The 25,938-nt window shown below is 44.2% G+C and overlaps 1 protein-coding gene across 3 annotated transcripts; it reads right to left on the minus strand.

The window, feature by feature from the left end:
* Positions 1–202: 202 nt before the first annotated feature.
* On the minus strand, positions 203–24,984 carry rgs19 (regulator of G protein signaling 19). 3 transcript variants are annotated; one of them, XM_070839850.1, is made up of 6 exons: positions 24,876–24,984; positions 17,838–17,948; positions 5,850–6,022; positions 4,742–4,828; positions 3,390–3,624; positions 203–945 (listed from the first exon to the last, which is right to left on the minus strand). In XM_070839850.1, the coding sequence occupies exons 2-6, from the start codon at positions 17,850–17,852 to the stop codon at positions 757–759; spliced, it is 699 nt and encodes a 232-aa protein (XP_070695951.1). In that variant the 5' UTR covers positions 17,853–17,948; positions 24,876–24,984; the 3' UTR covers positions 203–756. The 3 variants fall into 3 exon arrangements, with proteins under 3 accessions (XP_070695951.1, XP_070695950.1, XP_070695949.1); XM_070839849.1 differs by lacking the exon at positions 17,838–17,948 and having other exon boundaries at positions 24,876–24,975; XM_070839848.1 differs by lacking the exon at positions 17,838–17,948 and having other exon boundaries at positions 4,742–4,840; positions 24,876–24,975.
* Positions 24,985–25,938: the final 954 nt, after the last annotated feature.

The raw sequence follows: 25,938 nt of genomic DNA on the forward strand, positions 1-25,938 counted from the left end.
AGAAAAAGCTGCTAAGTTAAGATTGATCTGTTCAGTCAAAGTGATATAGAAAGTGATTTTTTTCGTTAGTTTATGATAAAAAAAAAATTGGTGATTGGCTATTGTGTTATTATCAGATTGGCCGATGCACACATACATACTGAAATGAATTATTGCCTAGTGGACGTGTTCTACTCTGTTAATTGAATGAATCTTTATGTCCTGTGATGTCTCACTTCCTGACTAAATGAAATTATGGAGTTTTATTGGATTTGTTGGCATAAAATGGTAAAACTTTTAATCTGTTGTCCAAATACATAAAACTGAATTCTTTGCTTTCTGATTGAATTTAACATTAAATATTACCAAAGCACATATTTTTATATCTTCAGTTTATGTCGTAAATCTCTTTCTAATGTGATGTTTTTCTTGTTTTTGAGACTAAAGAAAGAAAAAGAGATTTAATGAGAACAAAGAGACAATGGAGGGAATAAAGAAGGGGAAAGGAGACGAGAGGAGGAAACAGGAGAGGAGCGGAACGGAGGTCTTGGCAACAGCACTAAAAGTTTAAGATTTGAAGGAGAGAAAACAAGAAATGAGAAGAAAGTCTTGGCAGTAATCAGGGAGACTTGGAATTCAGAGAAGCGGACTGAGGAGGCGAGGAGGAGTGATCATTTTTGGAGAGTTTTGCACTTGGAGGAGTGTGTGAGAGAAGCAATGAAGAGGTCTGGCATCAATCCTGTAAGTGCAGGACCAGAGGAGGTGGCGGATCGGGGACTAGGATTCGGAGGAGGTGCGTGAGCCGCCGTGGATGAGCGACTTGTAGATGTTGGAGGAGAGGAATCGCGGGTAGGAGTCCCTGTGCATCAGTGTGTAGATCTGTAGCTGGGCGTCTTCAAACGCGTGAGGCGTCGGGTCCTGCATCTTCTTGTTGATCACCTCCCGAACCCGGGCATCCAGACTCACCTGGAGGGAGATTTACTTTAGTTTAGTGAAGAAGACGAGACATCAAACTTCCTGCTTGTCATGTGATGGCATATTAACGACACTGGAGAGCATTTCTAAAAACAGACAACTCTGTATTCAGCCAGGACATAAAAATGTCTACTCTTTCCAACATAAGAGGCCACATTGGCTATTTACACCTGGGTGCAAATAGTGTTGTTGACTAACGCTCAGAGGACAGGTGACTGAATGATCAGCAAAAACTGGTTTGCTGTTTCCAGCGTGGACATTCGAAGTCAGCTGGCTCAGAAAGCAGTGAAACAGCTGTGGGAAATGTGCGAGAGCTGGTTTCAAACTGAGCACAAGCAAATCAGCACCAGCAGATATTTATAGAACGACTTATTACGTCTTATTTAGGAAAGACACACACACACACACACACACACACACGGCAAGAGAGATGGGCATCCTACCAAGGTCAGACATGCAGACAGACAGGCATGCATCTTCTCTGCCAAACTCACACGTCTGGATATCTCTGTATTTTACTCTGTGTGTGTGTGTGTGTGTGTGTGTGTGTGTGTGTCTATAAAAAGCATCTACTGCCACAAGGTGATGAGAGCAGCAATTTATAGCTTCCTGTAAACACACTGTAAACATGCATGGAGATAACTGTACATACATACACACACACACGCGCACACACTCACATGTCTACAGTGGGGATGGAGCCTGACAAGCAAAGCCTCCAGCAACCACTGTTGAACACACACACACACACACACACACACACACTCACACACACAGTCAGTTAAAAATAGCAGGAGAGCAGACAATGCTTCCCCCAGTTCTCATCAGAAAAAAATACACTCAAATCCACTGTGTGTGTGTGTGTGTGTGTGTGTGTACTACAGTAGGTTTATAACCAGCAATTATCACTAACTCCATCAGGAGGGCACACATTTGTTAATCTTGTTGAGGTGCTGGAAGTCTGTATTGTCCATGAACACGAACACACACATGCATGAGCATGTGCTGAACAGCTGACGAATCCAAACCTCCAAACGTGCAGCAGGCACCTAAATTTAAAGTTATAATAAAGAAGGAGTGAAGAAATCTGCCAGGACATGTTGTGTTCAGAACAAGACTAAAACAGCCCCCTTCCTTACAAACTGAACATGCTGGACAGCACAAACAACATATTGATCGAATCATTCAGTCTTTACAAAATCAGATAACACTAAAAATACCCGTCACAATTCCACAGAGCTAAAACTGTTGTCATCGCATGTCTAGATCTTGTCTGACCAACAAACCTCAAACATTTCATTCACTATAACATACAGCTGCATTTCCACCAGCAGGAACTCAGTGAATCATGTCTGGCTCGGTGAACTTCACAGAACTATCTCGACACTCGACTCTCTGAATGCCGCTTCTGTGTTGCAGCAGATTTCTAAATATTCAGGACGCAGCACAGATCTCCGCAGTCGTGTTTGTAAAACGGTGATGAGCCAAAGCCGGCAGTGGTTTCCTTGATATCATAGGAGCGAGTGTAAAGCTTTCATGGGGGAACGATGTTCTACAAGGCAATTTTAGAAGTAAGTCGCTTCATAAGTCCAATACAGTGATGTTACGTATGGATAAATTAGGGTTGGATTACACATGACAGTCTGGCAGATCAGATGGCTACAGTGTCCGTGGTTATAACTGCAAGTACAGTTTGTTTGACTCCACGTCAACATGGAGTTAAAGAAGAGAAATAACACGTAAAAACAGCCGTTGCTTTGTCACACATCAGCAGATCAGTCTGCCTAATGGTCGTGGTCTTCAGACCTCAGTGGAAACGCCGCAGGGCTGAAATGTTGCGGGTACTGAGTGTGGACATGTGGCTCAAGATGAGGTAAAGCAACAAATTCTCACATTTGAGAAGCAGGAACCATCGAATCTTTGGCAAAGATTGAATGATTGACGCTAACCCTTGTCCTGGTGGAAGCGTCAAAGAAAATAACATTAAAAGGGTCCATCCTCTGGGAAGCAGGAATGTACTGTGGTGTATTCTATGGCCCGGGGTCTGTCCGTTTCTTTTGTACAAGCGGGAGGGGAAAATATTAGGAACTAGGCTGCAGTACATTTCATGGAAATAGCTGTTGGGATATCTTGCTGTGAATTACAATGCTGGAGGTCTGGATAGTCACAGATGAGGCAACAATGACACTGGAAAACAAAATACATCAGGCAGATCTCACAGTGGAAAACTTTTTCAAAACATCTCATCTCTGAGACACAGGAACAGACCTTGAGCAACACTCACATGATGGATCAACATCCTGAAGTGATTAACTAGCAGCGCCCTCGTGGAATTTAAACAATGACACAAGTCCAAAGTCCCTGCTGCAAACGTCCATTTGAATGCATTTGTAGTTAATAAGCTCAAACTTGAAAACCCCGCCGACCGGTCTCACCTCTTTTGGCGACAGTATGGAGATGTAGTCCTCGTAGATGGAGCGCGCCTTCTCCTCAACGGCGCTCTTGTTGATTTCCTGTTTGAGGTCTTCGCAGGCCAGCCAGAACAGCATGTTCTCCTCGCTGTACTCCGTCCGCAGGAACTCCCGAAAAACATTCCGACCCGCCGGGTTCCTCATCAGCTTGTCGAAGGACTGAGACCACAGCCGGATCTCTTCCACTGAGGGTTTGGTGCTGGGGAGGGAAGAGTGGAGAGACGGTTCACTTCTCCATCGGTTCGTTTACTCACCCATCCAGTCTGGTTTAGTCGTCGCTGAATGTCTTGAATTCTGTTTCTGCCTCGTGTTGTATTTCCAGTAAACACCAACGGCTTCTGACCAGCTCCACATCTGTGAATCAGCCTGGTCTCTGAATGTGAAACATCTCTACACTCACACCAAAAAGCACTCGATGAGGCACATATCCTGTAAATATTCATTGTGTTAAAGTAGTGATTCAAGTTTTCTGCATCTGCACCAAAAACCCACATAGTGTCAGGGGATCAGGAAGTACGTGTGGCTTCACTTTGCCCTGAGGATGATCCCTAATGTCTTTGTCAGGCGTCCTAGCATGCTAAAGCTAAATGTCACCAGTGGAACCACGTTAATTTGTACGCCACTGACAAGCTCAACGTTACATACATACTAGATGTATCTACAAGCATGCTAACGTGTTACAAGAGGAAATGTGACACTTCAACATGTTTTTACTTTCTGTTTTGCGGGCAGCGATCATCTCCATGTGCGCTGCTCAACATAATTCTTGTTTCAGCAATAAAGCCCAAAAAAGAATGCGTCCACCGTTGTTGGGCCACCGAACCGTGGAGCGATCACGGATGATTTAACCAGTTCTTTCTTTGCTTTACTGCTGACACATGTGAAACCTGCACACTCAGACTGTGGAATAAGATCACAGGACAGAGGCAGGTGGCACGATGGAGGTGTTGTGTTTTTAGTCCACGTGAGAAATTACCACCTTCAAAGCTGATGTGTAGTTCAAATGGCACGTGAACATGCAGGCCAGGGTTTATTATTATTTCTGTCGGTGCTTATCAGAAATACGGAAATTTGAAAATCTGTGGTTCACAGGGAGAATCAGTGTTGCTATTAAACAACAGTATTTGGATTTAAATATAAATATATTGTGTTGACTCAACATTAATTCTGTGATTTTACATTTAAATATCCAACAAAGTTTTAAGATAGATAGATAGATAGATAGATAGATAGATGATAGATGATAGATAGATAGATAGATAGATAGATAGATAGATAGATAGATAGATAGATAGATAGATAGATAGATCGCTCACCAAGCTTCACAGTTTGGTATGGTTTCCATCTTGGTGTCCTGTGATATTCTCTTCCTCCTGCTCCGCCTCCGTCTCTCCTCTTCATTCCTGACGGTGAGACTGACATGATAAAACGGCTTTCAGACAGGAAACCCGCGCACACACATGCATGCGCGCGCTCACACACACACACACATGCACACACACACACACTCTAAACCACAGCTGACGGAAGAGTAATTGCTCTCAGAACTATAAACACACATACACAATGATGTTACTATCCTATTGAATGACAACACTAACCACAGCTATGTTAACAGTAGGGTAAAGCAGCAGCTACAGGTGTCTGCACCTTCAGTGTGTGTGTGTGTGTGCGTGTGTGTGTGTGTGTAACGGAGAGAGACAGCTATAAATAATTAGTTCCCCTGTGGGAACTATACAGACCTAATCACTGTACAGCTACTGTGTGACTCAGTGTGTGTGTGACTGTGAGCAGGTCTGTCCCATGTATTCCTGTGTGTGTGTGTGTGTGTGTGTGTGTGTGTGTGTGTGTACATAGTCACACTGGGATTAAAGAACAAACGGCTCTGGAGTTCTGCCACTGACACTGTAATGCAAACACATTTATCTATTTCACTTTAGAATCGTATTTATTTCTGCATTATTCCACAATGCAGACATGTTTCATACTGAGGCAGATCGACTGCCACGATGAGAAAAATTACATTAGATCAGCAAAATATCTCTCTGCTGCTCTTTTCCTAATGCCAATGAACTCTACACATCTTTCTCTTCTAAATAATACTGTTCTCTGCTCGTCCAAACTTAGCACGTACATGTCACTGCTGGAAGAGTGTGAAAGTGTGTGTAAACTGCAGTAGCTGTGATTGGTCGGTTTGGGCTGCTGGTGTTTCCTCCTACAAGTTTCGAGATAAAGCAGCTTTAAGACAGGCTCAGCAACCTGCTCCTGCGAACACACTGACACACCGATAAGGCAGCTGTGTGTCATGTGCTGTGCAGCTGTGTTAACAGGACGGCGGCGCTCTGACAGGGCCGGGCTGCCCGTGTGCCTGCTTACATCAGAGGTGCATGTGCGTGATGGTGTTTGTGTGTGTTTGTCTCCTACCATGAGCAGCTGCAACAGCAGCACCAGCAGAAGCAGCAGGCGTTGGGCCTTTGGGAATTCTGGGTAGTGGTCATGCCCCGCCCCCCTCCAGTCCCGCTCAGTGCTGAGGTCTCGCTGCGACCTCCCCCCATGGCCAGGTCGCCCCCTCGCTCGGCCGGGACCGGACCTGTGTACTGCAGAGAGGGAGGAAGGCTGTGAGTTCTGCTCAGCTGATACAAGGCGTTCACAGACTTAAGTCAAAGTACAAATACCACAATGTAAAAAGATACTGTAAAAGTACTCGTTTAGCAGAGAACCACGTTGTTAAATGTGAGCAGCATTTTACTGCTGTAGCAGGTTATGGTGGAGTAGTTTAAGTTAGTAGTTTAGTTGCTCCAACCATGGGGTCGGACCATTTAAAGGACTCCCAAGATAAATCTGGAGGGTCGGGGAGGATTAATGGGGTATGACAGAAGACAACACAAATTTGCATTTAAGTGTTTGCCCTTTGAACTGATGTTTGGATGAAATAATGGAGAGTTGTTCCTCTTTGGGCCTTTAATGGTTATTTAAAAGGAAACAGGTTAACAGGTTAAGTTTAGAGGAGAAAAACAATGAGAACCACTGGTTTAATCTTGAATAATATATTTAATTATGTGTGTATTTTATATCTAATCATATGTATTTAAGTATAAAGTAGCATAAAATGGAATTACTCAAGTAAAGTACGAATATCTCAAAGTTATACTTAACCCTTTATCGGACAAGAGACCATATTTGGTAACTTGGCCCCTTGCCTCATCATGAGGCAGCAGAACTACAAGATTTCTCCAAGCTAATCAGCGACAATCAAGCTACATGACAGACCGGCAAGAAACCATATATGGTGACTTCACTGATCTTGATTTTCACCATAAAATTTTATTTTTTTTGGAAAAATTCACAAAAGTAAAAAAGTCTTGTAATGACCACCAGTAATGGTCTCGGGTTGAAATTTTGAATTTCTAAGTATTTCAATTAGTTCCTTATAAAGGGTTAAACTACTGTACTTGAGGACAGACACCACAGACATTTCAAACAGCTACAGGTGTGACATCTGACATCTTTTAGCATCAATCGATCAGATTTAAATAAACCCATCCTCACATCTGCAGGCTCACTGGGCTTTGTTTACTACGGCCGACTGTCACAGGTCAAACGGGAAGACGCGACAAAGCAGCATCCAGCGGACACGAGGGGTAAAAACACCGAACAACATTTCTGCTCATCATCACACAGAAAAATGGGCTAGAAAAGCACTTCTGCCTGTAAACACAGAGAGATGTGTGTGAAAGTGGAGAAACCGGAGCTCCGACGCCACCAGTGCGAGGCGGAGGCTAAAAACGGTCTTCACGTGACCACCTTTGTTTACAGTAATCATTCCAAGGTAGCACAGTTAATATGGCAAGCATGTGTGTGTCAGTGTTTTAAAATGCTACACGCAGCATGTTTGCCTTTATGGATGATTGACGATTATAAGTTCACAGCGAAGGATCTTAAGTTAAATAACAAATATTCTCAACAAGCTTTTGAATGAACCGCTTGCTGTTTTTTGGGGGATTATAAGATGTGTATTTTATTCACTTCTTTGGCAACATTAGTCTCCAGGCAGTCATTTACATACTGATTAGGAAATGCCGTCTCTGTGAATCCGACATGCTGGTAATAATAATTTAATTGTTAATCGAGATGGGAGGGAGAGAAGAAGAAGTGAAGAGTGGAAAAAAACACATCTGTCAGATGAAGGAGCACGAGCACATTTCCGTGGCTTGAAGGCGCAGTGAAGGCGCAGGCAACCTGATTTGAGGTTTCAAAAAGAGACAGAGCAGCATAAAGCCGCTTAAATTAACTACCTTTAGATTTAGACGAACAAAGGCGGAACTGTTTGCGAAAAATAACGCCGCACTAAAAGGGGGAATAAATAAAAATTGGACCGGGAGAGCGAGACAGCTCAAAGACAGGGAGAGATGATAAAAGATGACAAGACAGAGATTTAGAGTAAAAGAGGAAGAGGGGAACAAGAGATTTACAAATTTAGAGAGGGTGTGGAAGAAGAGAGGCAGCCTGAGAGAGAGAGAGAGAGAGAGAGAGAGACAGCATGTAGAATAGAGGAAGTGAAAGAGAGCGGGTATGGAGACAGAACAGGCAATGTGATGCATCATGTGATTGAGCTGTGATCTCACACACACACACACACACACACACACACACACACACACTCACACACAAATACACTCAAAGATGATCACACACACACACACACACATTTCCAAACTTCAGGCTGGTGCATCGACATTTGCTTTGTGTATGGAACATTTAGAAGTGTCTATATTCTATTTCCACTCCCTCTGTCCTCTTCAAAATAGAACCCAAAGAGAAAAACAATCCTCCGGGCTAATATCTTGGGACATACGGGCCAGAAAGAGTTAAGAAAAAGAGCCACAGGGGGAAAGATACACATACTGTAAAGTCACACACACATTAACATACACAACACATAATGTACATCATGTGCTCACACACACATGCACATAAAGACAAAAACACACACACACACACACACACGCATGGATAATGAAAAAGCACACAAAGGGACATGCATAGGAACACATAAAAGGTGCAGTCAGACGTCAGGAGAGAAAGCCGGCGTGCACACGTGTACGTACGCAGGCAGAGCGGCGTATCGACGATGTCCTCATTAGACTGGACGCCTTTGTTATTTTGACATAACATCTCTAAAATGGGGAAACTGCAGCTCAGCTAACATTAGCTTCCAGCTGTCTGTGAGTCTGTCGGCCAGCACAGGCGCACAAGTGGGCTGCTGACCTGTGTGTGTGTGTGTGTGTGTGTGTGTGTGTGTGTGTGTGCGCGGTCAAATATGGCAGAATGGCCGGCGATGATGGTCACACTGTAAATTAGTGGATGAAAGCAGTAACCACTGAAAGTAAAAATCTGCTGTGCTGCCTGATAAAACACAGCCCCGATTCAACAGGAAGCCGTCACATGGACTAAAATAATGTGTCTCTTTATGGTCTCCTGCTGAAACACTAACTGTATATTCTGTTCTTCCCCTGTAAATGATGTTTAAACAGTTTCGATTCCTTCACTTTTTACCTGAAGCATCCGTATTCTAACCAGTTCTTGTACATCAATCTGGATTTTGGGGAGAAGTGTGAGTATAAATGAGCAGCACTTTAGTATTCCAGTGTTCCAGCGCTCCATAATGAAAACTTCTTGAATGCTCCGATGCTTTAGCTGCTCTAGACGCTCACTGGAGGTAAAGATAATCTGTGATATGATGATATACTGTAAACTCAGCTGTAGCCTTCTTTGAAAGTATGTTCATTCAATTTGTCCATTTCTGTATTCTGTTTATTGAAAACACTTATTTGAAGCAGCATATTTCCTGTACGTCCTGGACAGGCAAGGTCCATGGCAGCGACTACTTCAAAAACAACTGCAGAAAATATTGCAACAAAGTTTTCACGCTTGGCCAAATTTGATGTCCACTGAAGCGCCATGAAAAAGTAGCATCAGGCAAAAAGATGACTTCAGAGTGTTCAGAGCGTCTCAAGCAGTGGTTAACTGGCACCCACCTGGAGAAGTAGTGCTGCAAACTGTTTATCCACATGTGCTCAGCCGGTGGTGGACAGGCTTGCACATTTATTCCACATTTTATTTTCTCAAGACCTAGCTCGAAAAGTCCTGTAATGTTCCTTCAAACTGTCTGGTGCAGTGGCGGAAACGTACATATCCGGAGCAGGGACCGAACACAGAGGGAACGCTGTACACTGGACACTGTGCTTCCATCCATTTATTCCAATGACTCGCACATATTCGCAGACTTTATAGGCTGTGGGAAAGTTTTAGCAACTTTGTTACTACCGAGCTTTTGTTTGAGGTGTCAACAGTTTTACAGATGAGCCTCAAGTCCAAAAACAACTCCGAAATCGGAAGTAAATGACATTTTCTTCTCTGATAATGTGTGTTTGAACAAGGCAACCAACTGTGGTGCTGCTGACAGGTGTGTGTGTGTGTGTGTGCGTGTGCTCACTCACTCACACACACGCAGAAATATGATAGCTCTGTGTTATAAAAGATGAGGTAGGTGATAAAAGAGAGGAAGGGAGTGTCTTTGCTCTGACCGTGCAGGTAAACTATGACATCAGTGCAGTGTGTGTGTGTGTGTGCAAAAGAGTGTGTGAAGCCATGTTTTCTAGAGGTGAGTGAACACAGGAAAGCTCATTACCAGTTTGATTTAGAAAGAAAGAGAAAAGGATAGAAAAACAGACTCCAAAGGGATGAAGAAACTACAAGAAAGAAAACAAGCCAATGTATACAGTTCCTTTTGAGCGGATGTCTCACTTCCTCTTTTGTTCCACGTGAATGTGTGTGTGTGTGTGTGTGTGTGTGTGTTTAAAAGGACTCAGGTCTCAGCGTTAACCTGATTAAGCTATGACATTAGAAAGATTTAGGTTGTTCAGAAACTCTTGCTGACTGTGGCGTCCTTCTCTATGTCTAAGAACACAGGACAGTCTGTGTTGTTTCCAACAAAAAGTGCTTCTAACAGAAGTTTCAGATCCTTTAATGGATCTATGAATACAATGAACTAGTTTACTGTATAAACACATGTTTACACTTCCATGCAAATTCTGTTGGTCACTTTTCATACTCCGCTGTGATCACCTCCTCTGTGCTGGACTGATTAGTCGGCCATCCCTGCAGGCTTTGGCAGCACAGATGGACTCACATACCACGGCAATACAGCAAGATGAAATTTAAATTCAGAGACAGACACTGCCGGGGCTTTTGTGTACCGCGTGTACATCTACCAACACATGCACACACACACACACACACACACACACACACACACACACACACACACAGCTGCACCTGCCATCAGGGTTTAAGTAATTAAGTGCTCATTTTAGGTATTAATCTGAGAGATTACTGCTCCATAATCTCACCACCCGATCGCCAACAGTGATCTGTGTGTGTGTGTGTGTGTGTGTTGTGTCACAATGACAGATCAGATCAAGAGACGGTGGTAGAATCAAAGACAGAGGAGATATAAGACAGAAAGAGGAATAAAAGAGTGAAAGTGTCCTTTTTAAACATGTTTTAGCTCTGCATTTATAACACACGACATGTCCGGCTGTCAGGGACAGAACGATTAAGTCCTGGTTCTTTTCTCTCTGGTGTTTTCACACTCCACAGTGTCTTTAGTGTGTGTGGTTTGAATTAGAGGGAAAGGGAGACATAGAGTGCTAAAATCAAGAAAGATGAGAGACAAAGAGGAAGAAAGTCGGGATGTTTCAACGGTCCGGAGGTGACGATCGATGTGATTTGACAGAACAGACTGAGGATGGCCATCATCCACCAGTCTGTCTGGTCTGTCCAACTCTCCTTCTAGAGGTCTAATTGCCATGAAACTGAGGGCGACTCCTAAACGTGTTAATGACCCCCCTGACTCGTCCTCTAATGCCTCCACCAGGCCAAAATTTACACTCGTAAACAAATGCAGTAAAACAGAACAGAAACATGAAACCAACTGGTTGATGTGTGTTTCCTGAGTGCACTCACGCTCCCAAGAGGACGTGAAAATGTTTCAGAACAACAGAGCAGCAGCAGCAGCAGCGATCTGCCCCACAGGTGGACATGTGCAGGAGCGACGTGCGCCCTCTACAGCCAATGAAAGTAAAAGCGTCCCCTACATGTGCCACCTGCAGGCAGCCAGTGCAACGACAGCTGTTGTTGGTGTCCAGCTGCTGCTCATCTGGGCGTGTGTGTGTTTGAGGTTTAGTATTTGAGTGTAAGAGTTTTGTTAACTGTGGCATATTTCTTGCTGAATACTGGGAATACTCACAGATTCTTCATTTCTCTAAAATCAATTAAAAGACAGTAGAAGTGAACGGTCTGTGTGGGCTGACTAACTGCTGTCACTACAGCCGTGTGTTTTTTTTAAAAGCCTCTTCACCTGCTGCTTTGATTTAGGAAGGAGCTCTGCAGATTGGATAGTTTTTATCTACATGCTTTCCCCTCTGCTTTGTTTGCTTCATTTACAAAAAATGTTGATTGTAGTAATGACAATGTAAGGTCAGGTCAAACTAGAGCTCTGGAGCTCTGGAGCAAGCATCTTTAGCCACGTTCACACTTGGCATCACAGCTGGACAGCTCTCAGGGGTGACTGCACCCAGGCTGTACTGAGATCTGGTTGCTCAGAGCACATTCAGAGGTGGTCTGGGCGGTCAGGGGTCACGTTCAAGTGCCCTTTCACCAGGACCTTAAATCTCCGATCCAACCCTGCAGATCAAGTCAAAGCAGCCCTGCTTCACACTCACACACATAAAAGATCTTTTCTTCAGACTTGTGCTTCAGACTTCCCTTACACCTTCAGCCAATAATACTACACAGGTGGAAGTGAGAAGTCCTTTCCTCACTCACCGAGCGTGTTCTCCCACGTTTCGTCATCCATCATTCACTGTGAAGTGACAACACTAAATAAAACCCTCCAAAAGGAAACGCCTGTGTGTCACAGCTAAGTGGGACTTTGGATGGACTTTATGAATCCAAGCATTTCAGCAACCCACAGCAGAACACCACAAAACAAACATTTCAAATAGAGCTGATCATTTTTTCAGTGAATCAATGGAAAATCAATCACTAGCTCAGCATCTTTCATTCCAGAGGATGTTGAATATGAAAAAAATGACACACAGCAAAGCAGCAAAGGTCCACATCTGAGATGCTGGAAGCAGATAATGTTTTTGCTTGAATAAAAGACGATGAATCAACTGAAACAAAAATTCTCCAGATCAAATTTCTGTCTGTCTAATCGTTCAATCACCTGTTCCAGTTCTGACTCAGTCCACAAAAAGTCAGTCCCACTGTACCTTGTTGCTCAATAGTGTTTGGAGTGAGACCTTGGCTACTACACTGTAGCTTAGCCAACATCTTATTTCCAGCACCAGACCAGTGGGAGGAAGATCATTTAAGTCCGGCAGTTCCCAGCTGAAGTTCCATTTCATTTGGCTGCGTTTTCTGGTTGCTTTGCAGATACCATTTCTGTTGTTATCGTCATGCTTGTCCACCCCCCCCACTAGTTATTCCTCCAAGCAGTACAGGTGGATATTAGTGAGTCACACCCCAGATCTGGTGCTGGAAGAGCGAAAAATGTACAATGTTTTAGGGAGAAGAGGAGCCTCTCCAACTCCTGTCCTGACACGTTAAACACTGCTAAACCTTCGCTAATGCACTGCTTAACGCGCACACACACACACACACACACACACACACACACACACACACACACACACACTTCGTACAGTATGCTTCTATCCTCACGCTCTTGATCTGCCTCTTTTCATTTACTCTTTCTTTGGAAATGTCACACACTCCCTCGCTTTCACACTAAAACTCTCTTACTTTACACGTCTCACACACACACACACACACACACACACACACACACACACACACACAGTAAGTGGGCCTATAAATCCAGCCTAACAGCGCTCTGCGGTGACAGATTCGAGGTTTTCCTCCAGAGGGCTGTGCTGACAAACCATATCAGCTCCCAAATTCATCTCCTCTCCTCTCCTTTTATGGACAAGTCCATCTGAACACACACACACACACACACACACACACACACACACACACACACACACACTCGCTAGACACACAATCAAGCTACAACCGCTCACACGTGCAATCAAACGTACAGTACTCACGACAATATACACATGTCCACTTACTGAGCAATGACACCCCAACCACACACACACACACACACACACACACACACACACCACTACCACCATACAGGCTGCAACATGCAAGTGGGTCTCCCTAAACCAAACATGAGGAGCAAAACACCTTTAACACAACTTCTGTCCAAAATGAGAAAAAAGCAAACATACTAAGACTCTCAAGGCAAATGCACACATCTCAGCAGTGAACAAAAACACACCTCCATCGCTAGATACCACTAAAGGTAAGAGTGGAGAGAAGAGCTATTTGGGGCGAACTGACCCTTTAAAAGCAAAGTCTTTCCGTTGTCAGCTTGCAGGTTACAGGTGTTGTCAGCTCAGGTGTGTGTCCATCAGCAGCCTGATCCTTCCCTGCTGGTATCTCTGGACAGCTGAGGGGTTGAAAACGTGAACGCATCAGTGAGCAGATCTCAGACAGACAGCGGCGAATAACGGAAGCTGTGGTTCGTGGTTGGATCATCCCTCTATCATTCAACCACGTTAATTATCCTCTAGCTACACCTCCACGTGTATATGACAGTAACCGCCGGATGATCCCCCACAATGAACAATGAGAATCAGACCCAGAGGCCCCACGATGAGCTGTACATACAACATCTAGTTCATTAATTGATGAGGTGATAGACAGCAGAGGATTTCCTCAATAACCCATTGCGATCCGTTATTAACTCGCATTCATTTGACTAATGAAGTTTGGCAGACGCTGGAGTCAAACTACTAACCCCTGTACTGCCTTGCTCTATCTGTACAGTTGTAGTCCCAACTTTTACCAGAGCACAAAATAACCAAACCCTGTTCAATAACGCGCACATTAAAACTGTCAGCACACAGAAACCGTTCAGCAGCTCACCAGAGACGATGGTGGATCAGCGATGGGCGGCTGAATCTGAGAACAAACAGGTCCTTCTTTCTCTCTCACTCTTTTGCTAATAGCTGCGATGTTTACATCAATCAACGCGACTTCACTCTAGTAAAGGAGGAAGACAGACGAAAGGCAGTCTAAGGCAACAGGAAAAGATGGAGACAGAGAAAGAGAGAGAGAGACAGAGAGGAAGAGAGAGGGAGGGAGAGAGGCAGGAAACAGAGTCAGAGGTATTGTGACACACAGCGCTTCTTGGTTTCTTTCTGAAACTTGATGAATCAGACCTGGTGTCTACACACACACACACACACACACACCAACCCAGCCCTACAAGTCATGACTACATGGGCCTATTCATGCCATGATGGCTTAAAGAGAAAATCTCCTAAAACCAGCATTTACATTCCTCCTTCCTCTAAACTTGGACACCCATGGAGTCCAGTCTAGACTTGTCAACCTCTTTCTCTTTCACAAGAGCCTCAAACTTTACAAATCTGTCTACGCATCCCTCATGCTGCGTAAATGCTCCGGGCATCAAAGCATCACGTGGGAAATCTCTTCACAGATCTGCCACATCTTCCTGTTCTTTGATGGGCAGTAAAAAAAAAAACAGGCAGCTTGTCTCATGTCTTGCCTCCCTCTGATTGACTGAGCTGGTAAATTCTATGGTAGTATAGTATAGTATGTGGACAGGGGACTTTTGGTCTGGTTTTCTGTGGAAGCATATTGGAGAAGGCCCCTTCCTGTTTCAAAGTGCCCACGAGGACAAAGTCAGCTTCATAAAGGTTCTTTGGTGTGGACCCTGACTGGCCTGCACAGAGCCCTGACCTCAGCCCCACCCAGCACCTATGGGATGAACTGGAACACTGGCTGTGAGCCAGCCTGCTCACCCAACACCAGTGTGTGGCTTCTTCCTAGAAAAGCGAAGGCTGTCGTAGCTGCAGATTAACGCCCATGGTTTCGAAATGAGATGTTCAACAATCAGATATGGGTCAACATTTACCGCTTCCATTAACCAATTTCCTGTGCTGTCCAGGGGTCCACATACGTTTGGCCTTGTACTTTATGTGTGAAAGTGTGTGGCAACTTTGCTGCAGCACCTTTTAAACTACCCTCATGGGAGCACCGAACTACAGCTGAGGTGGGGCCTCACTATCATCAGAAGAAACTGTAACATTAAACCTTTCCAAATTCCTGGTGTTTGATCACTTCAAAGAACTTCTAACTATCAAGTTACCATGAAGCAATCAGCCATGTGGCCGCAGTGTACACACACAGCTCCAGTGTACCAGCATGCATGTAGTTCCCTTAACAGCACGTCTGCATGAGGAAACATTCAAATGAAGGAAAATAAAGAACAGGGAGAGAGAGAGAGAGAGGAACAGAGTGTGATGGGAAGGGTTGAGGGGTTAAAGGGTTTGTGGGAGTGGGAGCAAGAAGTAGAGAGAGAGAGGGGGGTGAAGAGGGAAAGTGGGTGAGAGGCAGAGATAATGAGAGAAAAAAAAAGAGTAGAGGGAATGGGAGGAATGGAGGGCGAGCGAGATAAGGAAACAAGTAAGGGAGAGAGCGGGAGAAAAAGTAAGAGGAGAAGATAGGAGGCAAACAGAGGGGGGAGAGAGAGGGTAGGGAGGAATGACAGGCGGATATGAGGGAGGCAAGCTGACAGCAGTTATATATAGTCAACAGTGGCAGTGACGTGAAAATTAAATGACAGTTTAATTTAGGAGAATGATCAAGAGGAGGAGAGGAAGAGAGGGGAGGAAAAAGATGGAAATGACAAGTACAGTAGAAGCCGACTGATAGTGGATGTTCAAGGCCGATATCAATAACATCAAACATATCAAAGTTTCCTATATATTTGTTTGATTCAGCTAATGAACTAAATCAAAGTTAATGGAACAACAGCTTGTATCCCTTTATACTGACTCTCAGTTCTGTTGCTGGAAAAGCTCCTGCAGGCCTCTGGGGGTTCAGCTAACCCACTGACACAGAATCATTCTCTCACTGGCGTCTTGTCTGTATTTGTGTTCTCGTGGACAAAGACGTTTGGTCCAGCAGGAGGTCATATATGTGGCCCAGACCACCTCCGAACGTCGTCTAACCTCAATGCGCCGTGGGTGCATTCTTACCCGTACTTAGAGGCGTAAAAGTTTTATGTTAATGAACATGGCCTCCACATCCCAGCATGCATTTCACAGTAACAGCGGCAATGGTTCTACAACTGTAATTGTGTGACACTTTATCAGCCGGGAAATCAACCATGTAGACTGTAATGTCATTTATCAGAATAACGCACGCCTGAAGTTTTACTGCAGTGTTCTCTGAGATGCGAAGACATGCACTCAATAATTTGAGTTTATAAACTTAATTCATAGTATCTCATCAGATATAATGTGCGGCAGATTAAGCAGCAACAGCTGTTAACAACCGTTTAAACAACATTTAGTTAATATGAGTATCAGACACTAACACATACTGGGGCTGTTGAAATCTGGCAAAAATGATGTTCGGTTATTCTTCCTGAAAAAAAACAAACACATAGCTTGGTGACATTCGAACATCTACTTTTGTGCACGGCTACATCGTAACAAATGCGATATTCTGCGGAATGTGTCTTTTTACTGGCTACTCTTGCGCTGCACATACGTAGGGGAAGGCTGTGAGTCAGAGACGGCGAGCTTTCGTTTCGAGATTGTGTCTTTGGTCCCAGAACAGCGCAGCAAATCTTCAACTGTCTCACCAAGCTGTATAATATGGGTACGTTAACTCGGACAGACCGCAGTGCACTAGGTTAGTCATTTACTGTATATCAGTAGTTCAGCTTAAAAGAATAAAGACACTTTATGACTCATTTCTGTGTAAAAGGGCCACGTACACCTCACACAAGAAATATAAAAAGACGACTGGTCTTACTGCTGCTTACGACATTTCATTTTCAATCAATTCAAAATAAAAGTGAGTCTACTGTTTTCCACAATTGAATACCTATTTTTACAATCAAATGTCAGTTTGAATATATAATCAAAAGTGGAATATTTGTTGACAGCACCAGCAGATCCCCAAATCCTAAGGACACAGTGCCAAACATAGGGACCTCCCTATATGCTATGTGGATCCACAAGGACAAAAGTTTGTACCATATTCTAAATCATTTATACTTTTTGCATTAGCTTGTTCCTTTGCCAGCAGATACTGTAGGTGTTAGAGCTACATAGACATTTCCCAGACAGTGAAACAAAGAAATTCAGCAAGAGAAACAGACATGAACACAGAGAGGAAAAGCAGGAAAAGGAATTTGGGAGACAGAGAGAGGAAGAGGTGCAGTTGATTTACCAGTACGTCTGTCATGTCGTGAAGGCGGGCAGTCGGTTAGTGTGCGAGTCGTCAGCGATGTTAGCAGGCCGGACACATGCATGTCATCCCCCCTTCTGCCTCGGACCTCTCCTTTATAAATACACACACACACACACACACACGCACGCACAAGCACACACACACACACACACACACACACACAAGCGAGCATGCACAAATGTTCGTGCAAACAGGCAATCACGCAAATATGTCACACAATGGCACACACAAGCACAACACAAATGTATCACAAACACATCGGCAGTTATACATGAATGTGTGTGAAATCCCACAAGGACATGCAGTCACGGACCAATAAGACAATTTACACACACACATATAAGCACACACAGAAAACACAGCATGTAACACCGACAAAACACACCAAAAATCATAAATGTACACAGCCAACGCACGCACACACACACACACACACACACACACACACAAAGGAGAGAAAAAAGGCCATAATGAGTGTGTGTGTACCGATCATCAACAGGACACCCTAAGAATTTTCCACCAATGTTGGACCCTCCATCTATTAAACAATGACAAAGGCATGCATTTCAACAGTGAACTACGTTTTAATCACATGATGCTCAAAGTTTTAGCAAAATTTTCCAAAAAAACTGTGAAAAATAAAAAAAAGAAAGAAAGCTCGTACAGTCAAGAGGTGCAGACAGTCTTCTCTTCATGGTATGTCATTGCTACTTCACATCTAAGATGACCTGCTTTATCTTCACACATTGAATCTCCATTAGAACTCCAGTGTGTCCCCTGTAATGTGAAAATGTGTGCGGACCAGTGCCGATACTGACTGTATTAGGCTAAGCCAAACGGGCATCAGCCATGATGTGACTGATTCAAATTAAAAACAGACTCTTCATCAGTATCATTGTCAATTTTGTGTTTCAAATTCATTAAGTCACTGTTGGCTGCCACAACCACACCTAGCCTTATGTTAACCTACATAAAATGATGCCAATGAGGTTCCATGCAGTGAGGCATACAGACTTGGGAAAGAGAAAACTGCTGATCAGATCGATACTCAGCATTGGCAGATAAACTGGGTTGAGGTATCAGGTGCATCATGTGCATCTGTGGCTAAGACACCAACAACTACTGGGCCAATGCAGGGACCATTGAAGAATGGATAAAACCAGGGCTAAAACACCAGTGAATACTGGACCAAACCAGGTCTGAATACTGTGAATATGATTCTGTGAAACCAGGGCTAACACACCACCAAATGCTGGCCCGAACTAGAATTTAAGGGCTTAAACGACAGTGAATGTTGGACCAACTGGTGGAGCACACCAGTGTTTAACAAGGGAAAAAAACAGAACAAGTTTAAGACGTCAAAGACAATTTAAGACAACACTAACGCTTTTAAATGCACCAAAGCTTAATAAATACAAGTAAACAAGCTTGTAGTTGTGAGGTTTTCAAACAGCAGCCGACCCGTGGACATTTCTCGGCTCCATTTTGCTTCACAATCCCCCTCAGAAGACTAACTTGAATTCCACATTGAAACCACAAGACAGAGATTAGTTGCAAGGTTGTTGCTCATCATGCCAATTAGTTTCAATAAGGGAAGCTAATGATGCTATTGAGTCATTTTGCAGAAACAGAAAGGACTCATTTAGGGCCTCCAACCTGACAAGTGTGGCAGTCCCACCTCTCATATTTGGAGCCGGCATGTGGCTCAGATCAGATGGATTATGAGCACATGAGCGAAGAAAACACATCTAGTATGTGCACTTGGAGTACAACTTTAATCCAGATAGTGATTATTTAGGTCCGTCCAGATTTTCGGCCACTTGTGACCACATATCACATCAAAACAACTTATTCTGGGCAAATAACGTGATTCTTAAGATCTTAATTCAGTGGAGAAAATAGTAATAAATATGTGTGACTCTGCTCCAAGAATGAAGTCATCAATCAATCCATCGACAGAAAAATAATCTGCAACCATTTTGATCATCCATTTCCAGTGTTTAATATTTGATGTGAGATTTCGAGCATCACCTCCTGAAGCTGGGAGCTTCTCAGCGGCAAGGATTTGCTGCTTTTTGTCTAATAAGATAGTAACGTTTTGTTTTTTTTAGTGTTGGTTGGACAAGACAGTTCATAGGCCAAATGATTCTGTGGCCTTTGGGAGGACTAAGGACGGAGACAAGGACGCTGAAAAGCTCTCCAAAGTGCACATTTTGAGCGAGGTGGTTTGCTGATGAAGTCGGCCACATTGTCGGTGGTAGAGAATTGGCAATTGGAACAGAGTAAACAAAAGCTACGTACATCACCTGGGGAATAAAATGTCGTAGGAGAAGCCTCATCTCTTGTGTGAAGCTTGTGTGTGTGTGTGTGTTATTAATAACTTGCTTGTGACACTGTTTTATCACGTTTTGCCAAACCCACCGACCCGCGGGTCAGCCCGTGGTAGACCTGCAGATTGTGGGTCACCCCCCCGCATCACAAGTTCATACTACATTATGTTACATGGCTCTCTATGGGCTGAGGAAACTCCTTTCAAAATCCCACTGGGTAACCTCAAAAACGTGTGGTGGTCAAACTGTAAAAGAGGCATAACTATTTTTTTAGCTGCTGGATAAACATTTGACGTTCCGGAGATGAAAGGTTTTCATCTGACATCATTGAAAACATGGGACTGCTTTGTGTGGATTTTTATGCCTTGGACCAGCACCAAAGTGACCCGTAAAACCACTAGACAAGATGACAATGGAGACGCACACACTTGAGAGAATGGCAACCGCATACACAGGCACAAACACACACATCACTGCCTTAAAGCTGGGCAGAAAGACCGAAATAAATGAGAAGACTAAAAGAAATAACAATGGGGGAGGCAGAAATAGCTAGAGAGACACAGGAAGAGAAGGCGATGACCAACTTATAAAAAGAGGAAGTAGGCAACAGACACAATGAAGAAAGACGCAGGAAGAGGAAGTGTGTACCAACTGGCAACAAGAAGTAGGAAAGCCACTTCTAGAGCCCTGATGGGGTATAGGTCAGTATCTAAGACGTGGTATGATTCTTAATCTCGGGGTTGGGAGCCCAAAATTAGCCACAGACCTCTTTTTTCTGACAGCTGATACTGTTGATCATGGTTTCCATGGTGATGCAGTATACAACTGCTGCTTTGGGTAAAAATCCCCAAATAAATGACAGATCATACAGAGGAGGAATGTGGATGCCTGGGACGTCTGAGGGCGTTGTCACACTAAGCGTGTTTGAACCTCGAAAAAAGGTTTTTACACCAACAAACCTCACCGACACCTAAAAACAAAACTCACTTCCCTTTTTTTTTTTTTTTTTTAAGAACTGAGTATGTAATTCGACCCGACTACAGGAAAGGTCCCCAAAACTGAAGGACTTCGAAGGATGAAAGGAGATGGATGTTGACGTTTGATAGCCGGCAGTTCCACGCGCTCGGACACGCCAAATGGAAAACAGACAGGACACGCGAAGAGTCGCACTCTCAGAACCTGACGAGCCTCCCACTTCCTCCCACTTCTAGTTCTGATTTCAAAAGCACCTTCCTCTGCAGCGCCTTCACCCAAAGCTACCCTGCATGATTCATGAAACAGCATTTACTACACAAAGACGGGACGAGGAGACTGAAAGAGAAGAAGGGGGTAGGATCAGTTGTAAACTATCATCTCTGCTCATAATTAAGTACACATTCACACAACAGCAGCCATTTCTGCTTTTTTTTTTTGTGTCTCTTCCTCTTAAAAGTGCCTAACCACAGGCTACGCCTTATATGGTCATAAATAGGAATTCGATAAGAATCCCATTAATCCCAATAGGAATATTAGTTATGGTTTACAATGAGGTTGTGTTATAGAGGACAACGTATATAATATAATAATACTGCTGTAGGAGGAGCATGGAGAAACTTCATAGTGTCCGTTTATGCATAAACATACCAGCAAGGTCACTATAAATCAAAACATCCAGTGTTAAGGAAAAGTCGCGCACCGGGGTTGGCACTTAACATCCATTCATTTCTCCCTCAGACTGAACTCATCTGTTCACAGTGTAGGAAAAGCAGAAGAGCATCACAGTGATTTCTTTGTCTGAACTGTCCAAAATATCAGCTGATTAGAGCTTTTTAATGAATCTGTATGGAACATACCGGACAAGGAATTCTCTGTGTAACATGGGTACAGCGAGAGATTATTCCCATGTTGCAAATGTGTGCACTCGCAGCCCTCTGAGGAACGGCAGCCGCTGTTCGTGTTCACTTATTCTGTTAACCTGTCAAATTCAGATCCAGAAACAAACACAAAACCGCGTTCAGAGTCCAGTCACTCACAACAAGCAAAAATCAGGCCAAGAAACACTTGGATTAGATGAAATATAGATTAAATAGATTAAATATATTAACATTAATCTAATATCTAATGGCTAGAAAAGTCTCATCTACACAATCATAGATCAGCTTACAGTCTTACAGTTTCACGGACCATTAAATGTAGTAGGTGGAAAATGGATATACTGACGTTATTAAGTGTTCTGGTTATTGGCCAGACGTGACCGAGTCACATTACACGCTTGTGTCTGTCGCTGCCATTAAATTTGGCGTTTCCGCTATAAGTTACAATCAGTCAGTTTGCAGCAGGGCCCCAACTCAGCTTTAAGGCCACAACAGTTTTAAGGCTTCATGTTACCTTACATAACAATTGTCTCCAAGTGCACTGGAGCATATAGGTTGTTAATGTGGGAAAAAGACAGCAGTGGTATCAGATAGTTCAGAAACCGTCATTTGATGTAGAACAAATGGTCATCAGCGGAGAAAAGGTCAAATCAGTGCAACTTTTTCCTTACTGTTAAGAATACACTCAGAGGGTGCCAGCTAAAGGGTGAAAAATGAGTTTGAGCACAAACAACAACAGCAATCGCAGATGCTGGCTGTTGTTTTGGTCCTGGGCGATGGGAGTGTGTCTAAATGTGCATAACCACGACACACAAACCATTCATACCTGGTATTAAAATGGGATCTGTGTCTGGACACGTTCTCCGGATAACAAACGATTCGATCTTGCTCTTGTGTTCGCACGGGATGTTTTTAAGGCGCTCTGGTAATCCTCATGGAGATCAGACCTCTGTCCCCCAGAGCAAAACCTGCACATGAGTATTTTAACATTTAGAGTATTCATCTACGGTTTCTATCATTTCTTTAAATCTGTATCACATTAGCTGCCTTCTGATGCGAGGACATTATTCGTGCTCAGAGCAAAATGATGACACAAGTGTATTATACGTACAGGTTTCACTTACACCTGCCTAAGATTCAACCGCGACGCGAGCCGGACTACCTCCAGATGTGTTCAGGTGGATCCGATCATATCAGGATGCATTCACAGCTCGCATTAACAGGCGCTTCTCCTTATTTGGATAATATGTCCAGATAAAAACAACCAGGTGTAAAAGGGGTCTCTGTGGCGGCCAGTGCTACCTGCTGTTCTGAATATAATGAGACTGAGCGTATTAAACAGGCTGTGCTCACTGGTGTCAAATGATGCAGCGTTACCATGACACACTGACTTTTTTTGAGCATTAAGTCGTGCCAAGAACTGGAAGCAAATTGCTAGCTAGAGAGCGAGCAAAGTCGCCAGATAGGAACAAAACTGCACATTTACAACATCTACGTAAAGCTGCCATGCAGAACATCCGTCTCCCCCTTCTGACAGTTGGAGTAATTACACTAACACTGTGCCCCCCACCCCCCTTCATTGCTGGTTGCAGTAAAACTCATCAATACCAGCGCGCATTGATGTTTTTGTGCGTATTGCAAACTAAATCTAAAGCTTTCCACAAGTCACAACTGACTAATACCTGGAACAGTCATCTGGCTCTCGTGCAATGCAAATGCTGTTCACTACTTCAGGAAATAGGACGAAGCTAGGAACCAGAAAGCTAACGTTATGCTAACAAGACTCAGCGCGTACGGTCGACCTACAGTAAATATCCTTTGACATCATGTTCAACGTCATGTCACCGTCCCCAAATCAATACCAACATTGTCACGAGCCAACTATCGGCCACGTGACACGTTACTGACGAGGACCTGAAGGAGGACGCTGTCCTCGCTGTTTGGAAATAAGTTTGCTTGTTAGGCGACAAACGACAGCATCCCTGTCGCCATGGTTACTCCTTTAACCTAGCCAGCGACTTGATTTAAGGTGAAGACACGGTTTCACCAAAAGCGTCCAAGAATCGCCGCCAAAAACACCCAGCAGCCAATCAGAGTGGAGGATTCACCTACACTACAGAGTAAAGAACACAAAGACCATTTTCTATTGGTTAATGGGGGAAAAAAGTTTTTTAAAAAAAACTAAAACATCTTTAAACAGCCACAAACAAACACTGGCCCTCGTGACCCCTGTGACCATGAGCCCGCTCTCCCCCATCACCCAGTGCCTTGAAGGCTCACTGGGTTTTAACAGGTTTCCCCCCCAAACACACTCACTACACATGTCAACTTTAAGAGAGGAAACGCAGAATGGAGGGAAAGAGAGATAAAGTCTTTCCTCCCCCCTCAGTTTGGGTTTTGTTTCTGTGGGATGTTACCGGGAAAAAGAGCAGCTCAACACGGAGCGTGAGACCGAGACACCCCCGCTGGCCTCCCGGGGGGGGAAAGCGACTGGAAAGCAGAAAGAAAGACGGAAAGGAGACAAGACAAGACAAGACAAGGGGGTCTGCCTCCCCCCCTACACCCCCAACCCTCTCCTCACACCCTCTATTCCCCAGCCTGCTGGAGAGGAGGAACCAAGGAGGCAGGAAAGGAAGCGAGGGAGGGAGAGAAGGAGGGGAGGAATCACGGAGAGCGACCTTTCCCTCCACACCGCGGAGCGAGGAAAAGCCCCGCCGCTCACTGGAGACCTGGGAAGGGGAAATTAAACTGAAAGCCTCCCCCTCCTCCCTCCTCCTACCTGCCCCCCTCCCGCCCCGTGTCCCTGCTCGTTGTGCAGCCGATCAGATACTCACAATCTCGGCATTAATAAGGTCCGGAGGGCGGTATCCGCTGCGCTTTCGGAGGCACATCCGTGTGCTTTTTTCTTCCTCTGCCGCTCCGCACCGAGGAGGGGGGAGGGAGGGGGGGGCGCGGAGGGGGGAGGGGGGGAGGTGGGTGCTGCTGCGTGGATTGTGTTGATTTATTTTTCTAAATATCCTGCCGCCGCTGTATCGGAAGAAGAAGAAGAAGAAGAAGAAGAAGCGGAGGAAGAAGAAGAAGAAGAAGAAGAAGCGGACCGCCTCCTCCCCCCTTCAGCTGCTCTCCTCCTGCTCGGGTTTTTCCCAGAGAGAGAGAGAGGGAGAGAGTGAGAGAGTGATAGAGAGACGAGCAGACAGAGTGAGAGAGAGAGAGAGAGAGAGAGAGATCACCGCCCTAGCGGACACAGGCGCCAGAGCGCATGCGCGGATTCACACGTTCACCCGGGCGGCAGGAGGAGACCCAGAGCTCCTCAAACTGTCTGCATCAAGTTTGATCAGTTAAACATCATGAGAGGTTGTTCAAGGCAGCAGATTTACTGATCTTTTGTATTTCTTCCACTTCCTGCTTTTATACACTCAGTGTGCAAAACATCATTTGCTCCCACAAGCATGCACTCATGTTGAAGTTTAACTTTATGCAGCTTCACATGAGCCCAAGCGCAGGCCCACAGGTCTGTGTTTTATAGATGCACGGCTTGTCAAAAGTCCTTTTGATGGTTTGCAGCTGTCCAAAGAGTATAGGTCAAATAAATGTGAGAAGAAAACTAGTTTTGAATGAGAAAAAAAATCGCATGCAGAACTTGTTAAAACTATTCCCTGCTATTTTTGTGTCACAAAATTAGACAACAGATTTCTGCAATATTCTAAATGTCTAAATTCCCTCATAGCTCGTATAGATAGATGGAGAAATTCGACTGACCACAAGTAAAAGTGTCCTGCAGTACTCTGCATGTAGAGATCTCTGACCACAGAGTCAAACCAGCTTCTCTTCCCTTCTGCTGCTGAGGACACGTAGACGAGATTTAAGCTAAGAGGACTTTTTTTTTTAATGTATTTA

Source organism: Pempheris klunzingeri, chromosome 11 (genome assembly GCF_042242105.1).
Source record: "Pempheris klunzingeri isolate RE-2024b chromosome 11, fPemKlu1.hap1, whole genome shotgun sequence".
Taxonomy (NCBI): Eukaryota; Metazoa; Chordata; class Actinopteri; order Acropomatiformes; family Pempheridae; genus Pempheris; species Pempheris klunzingeri.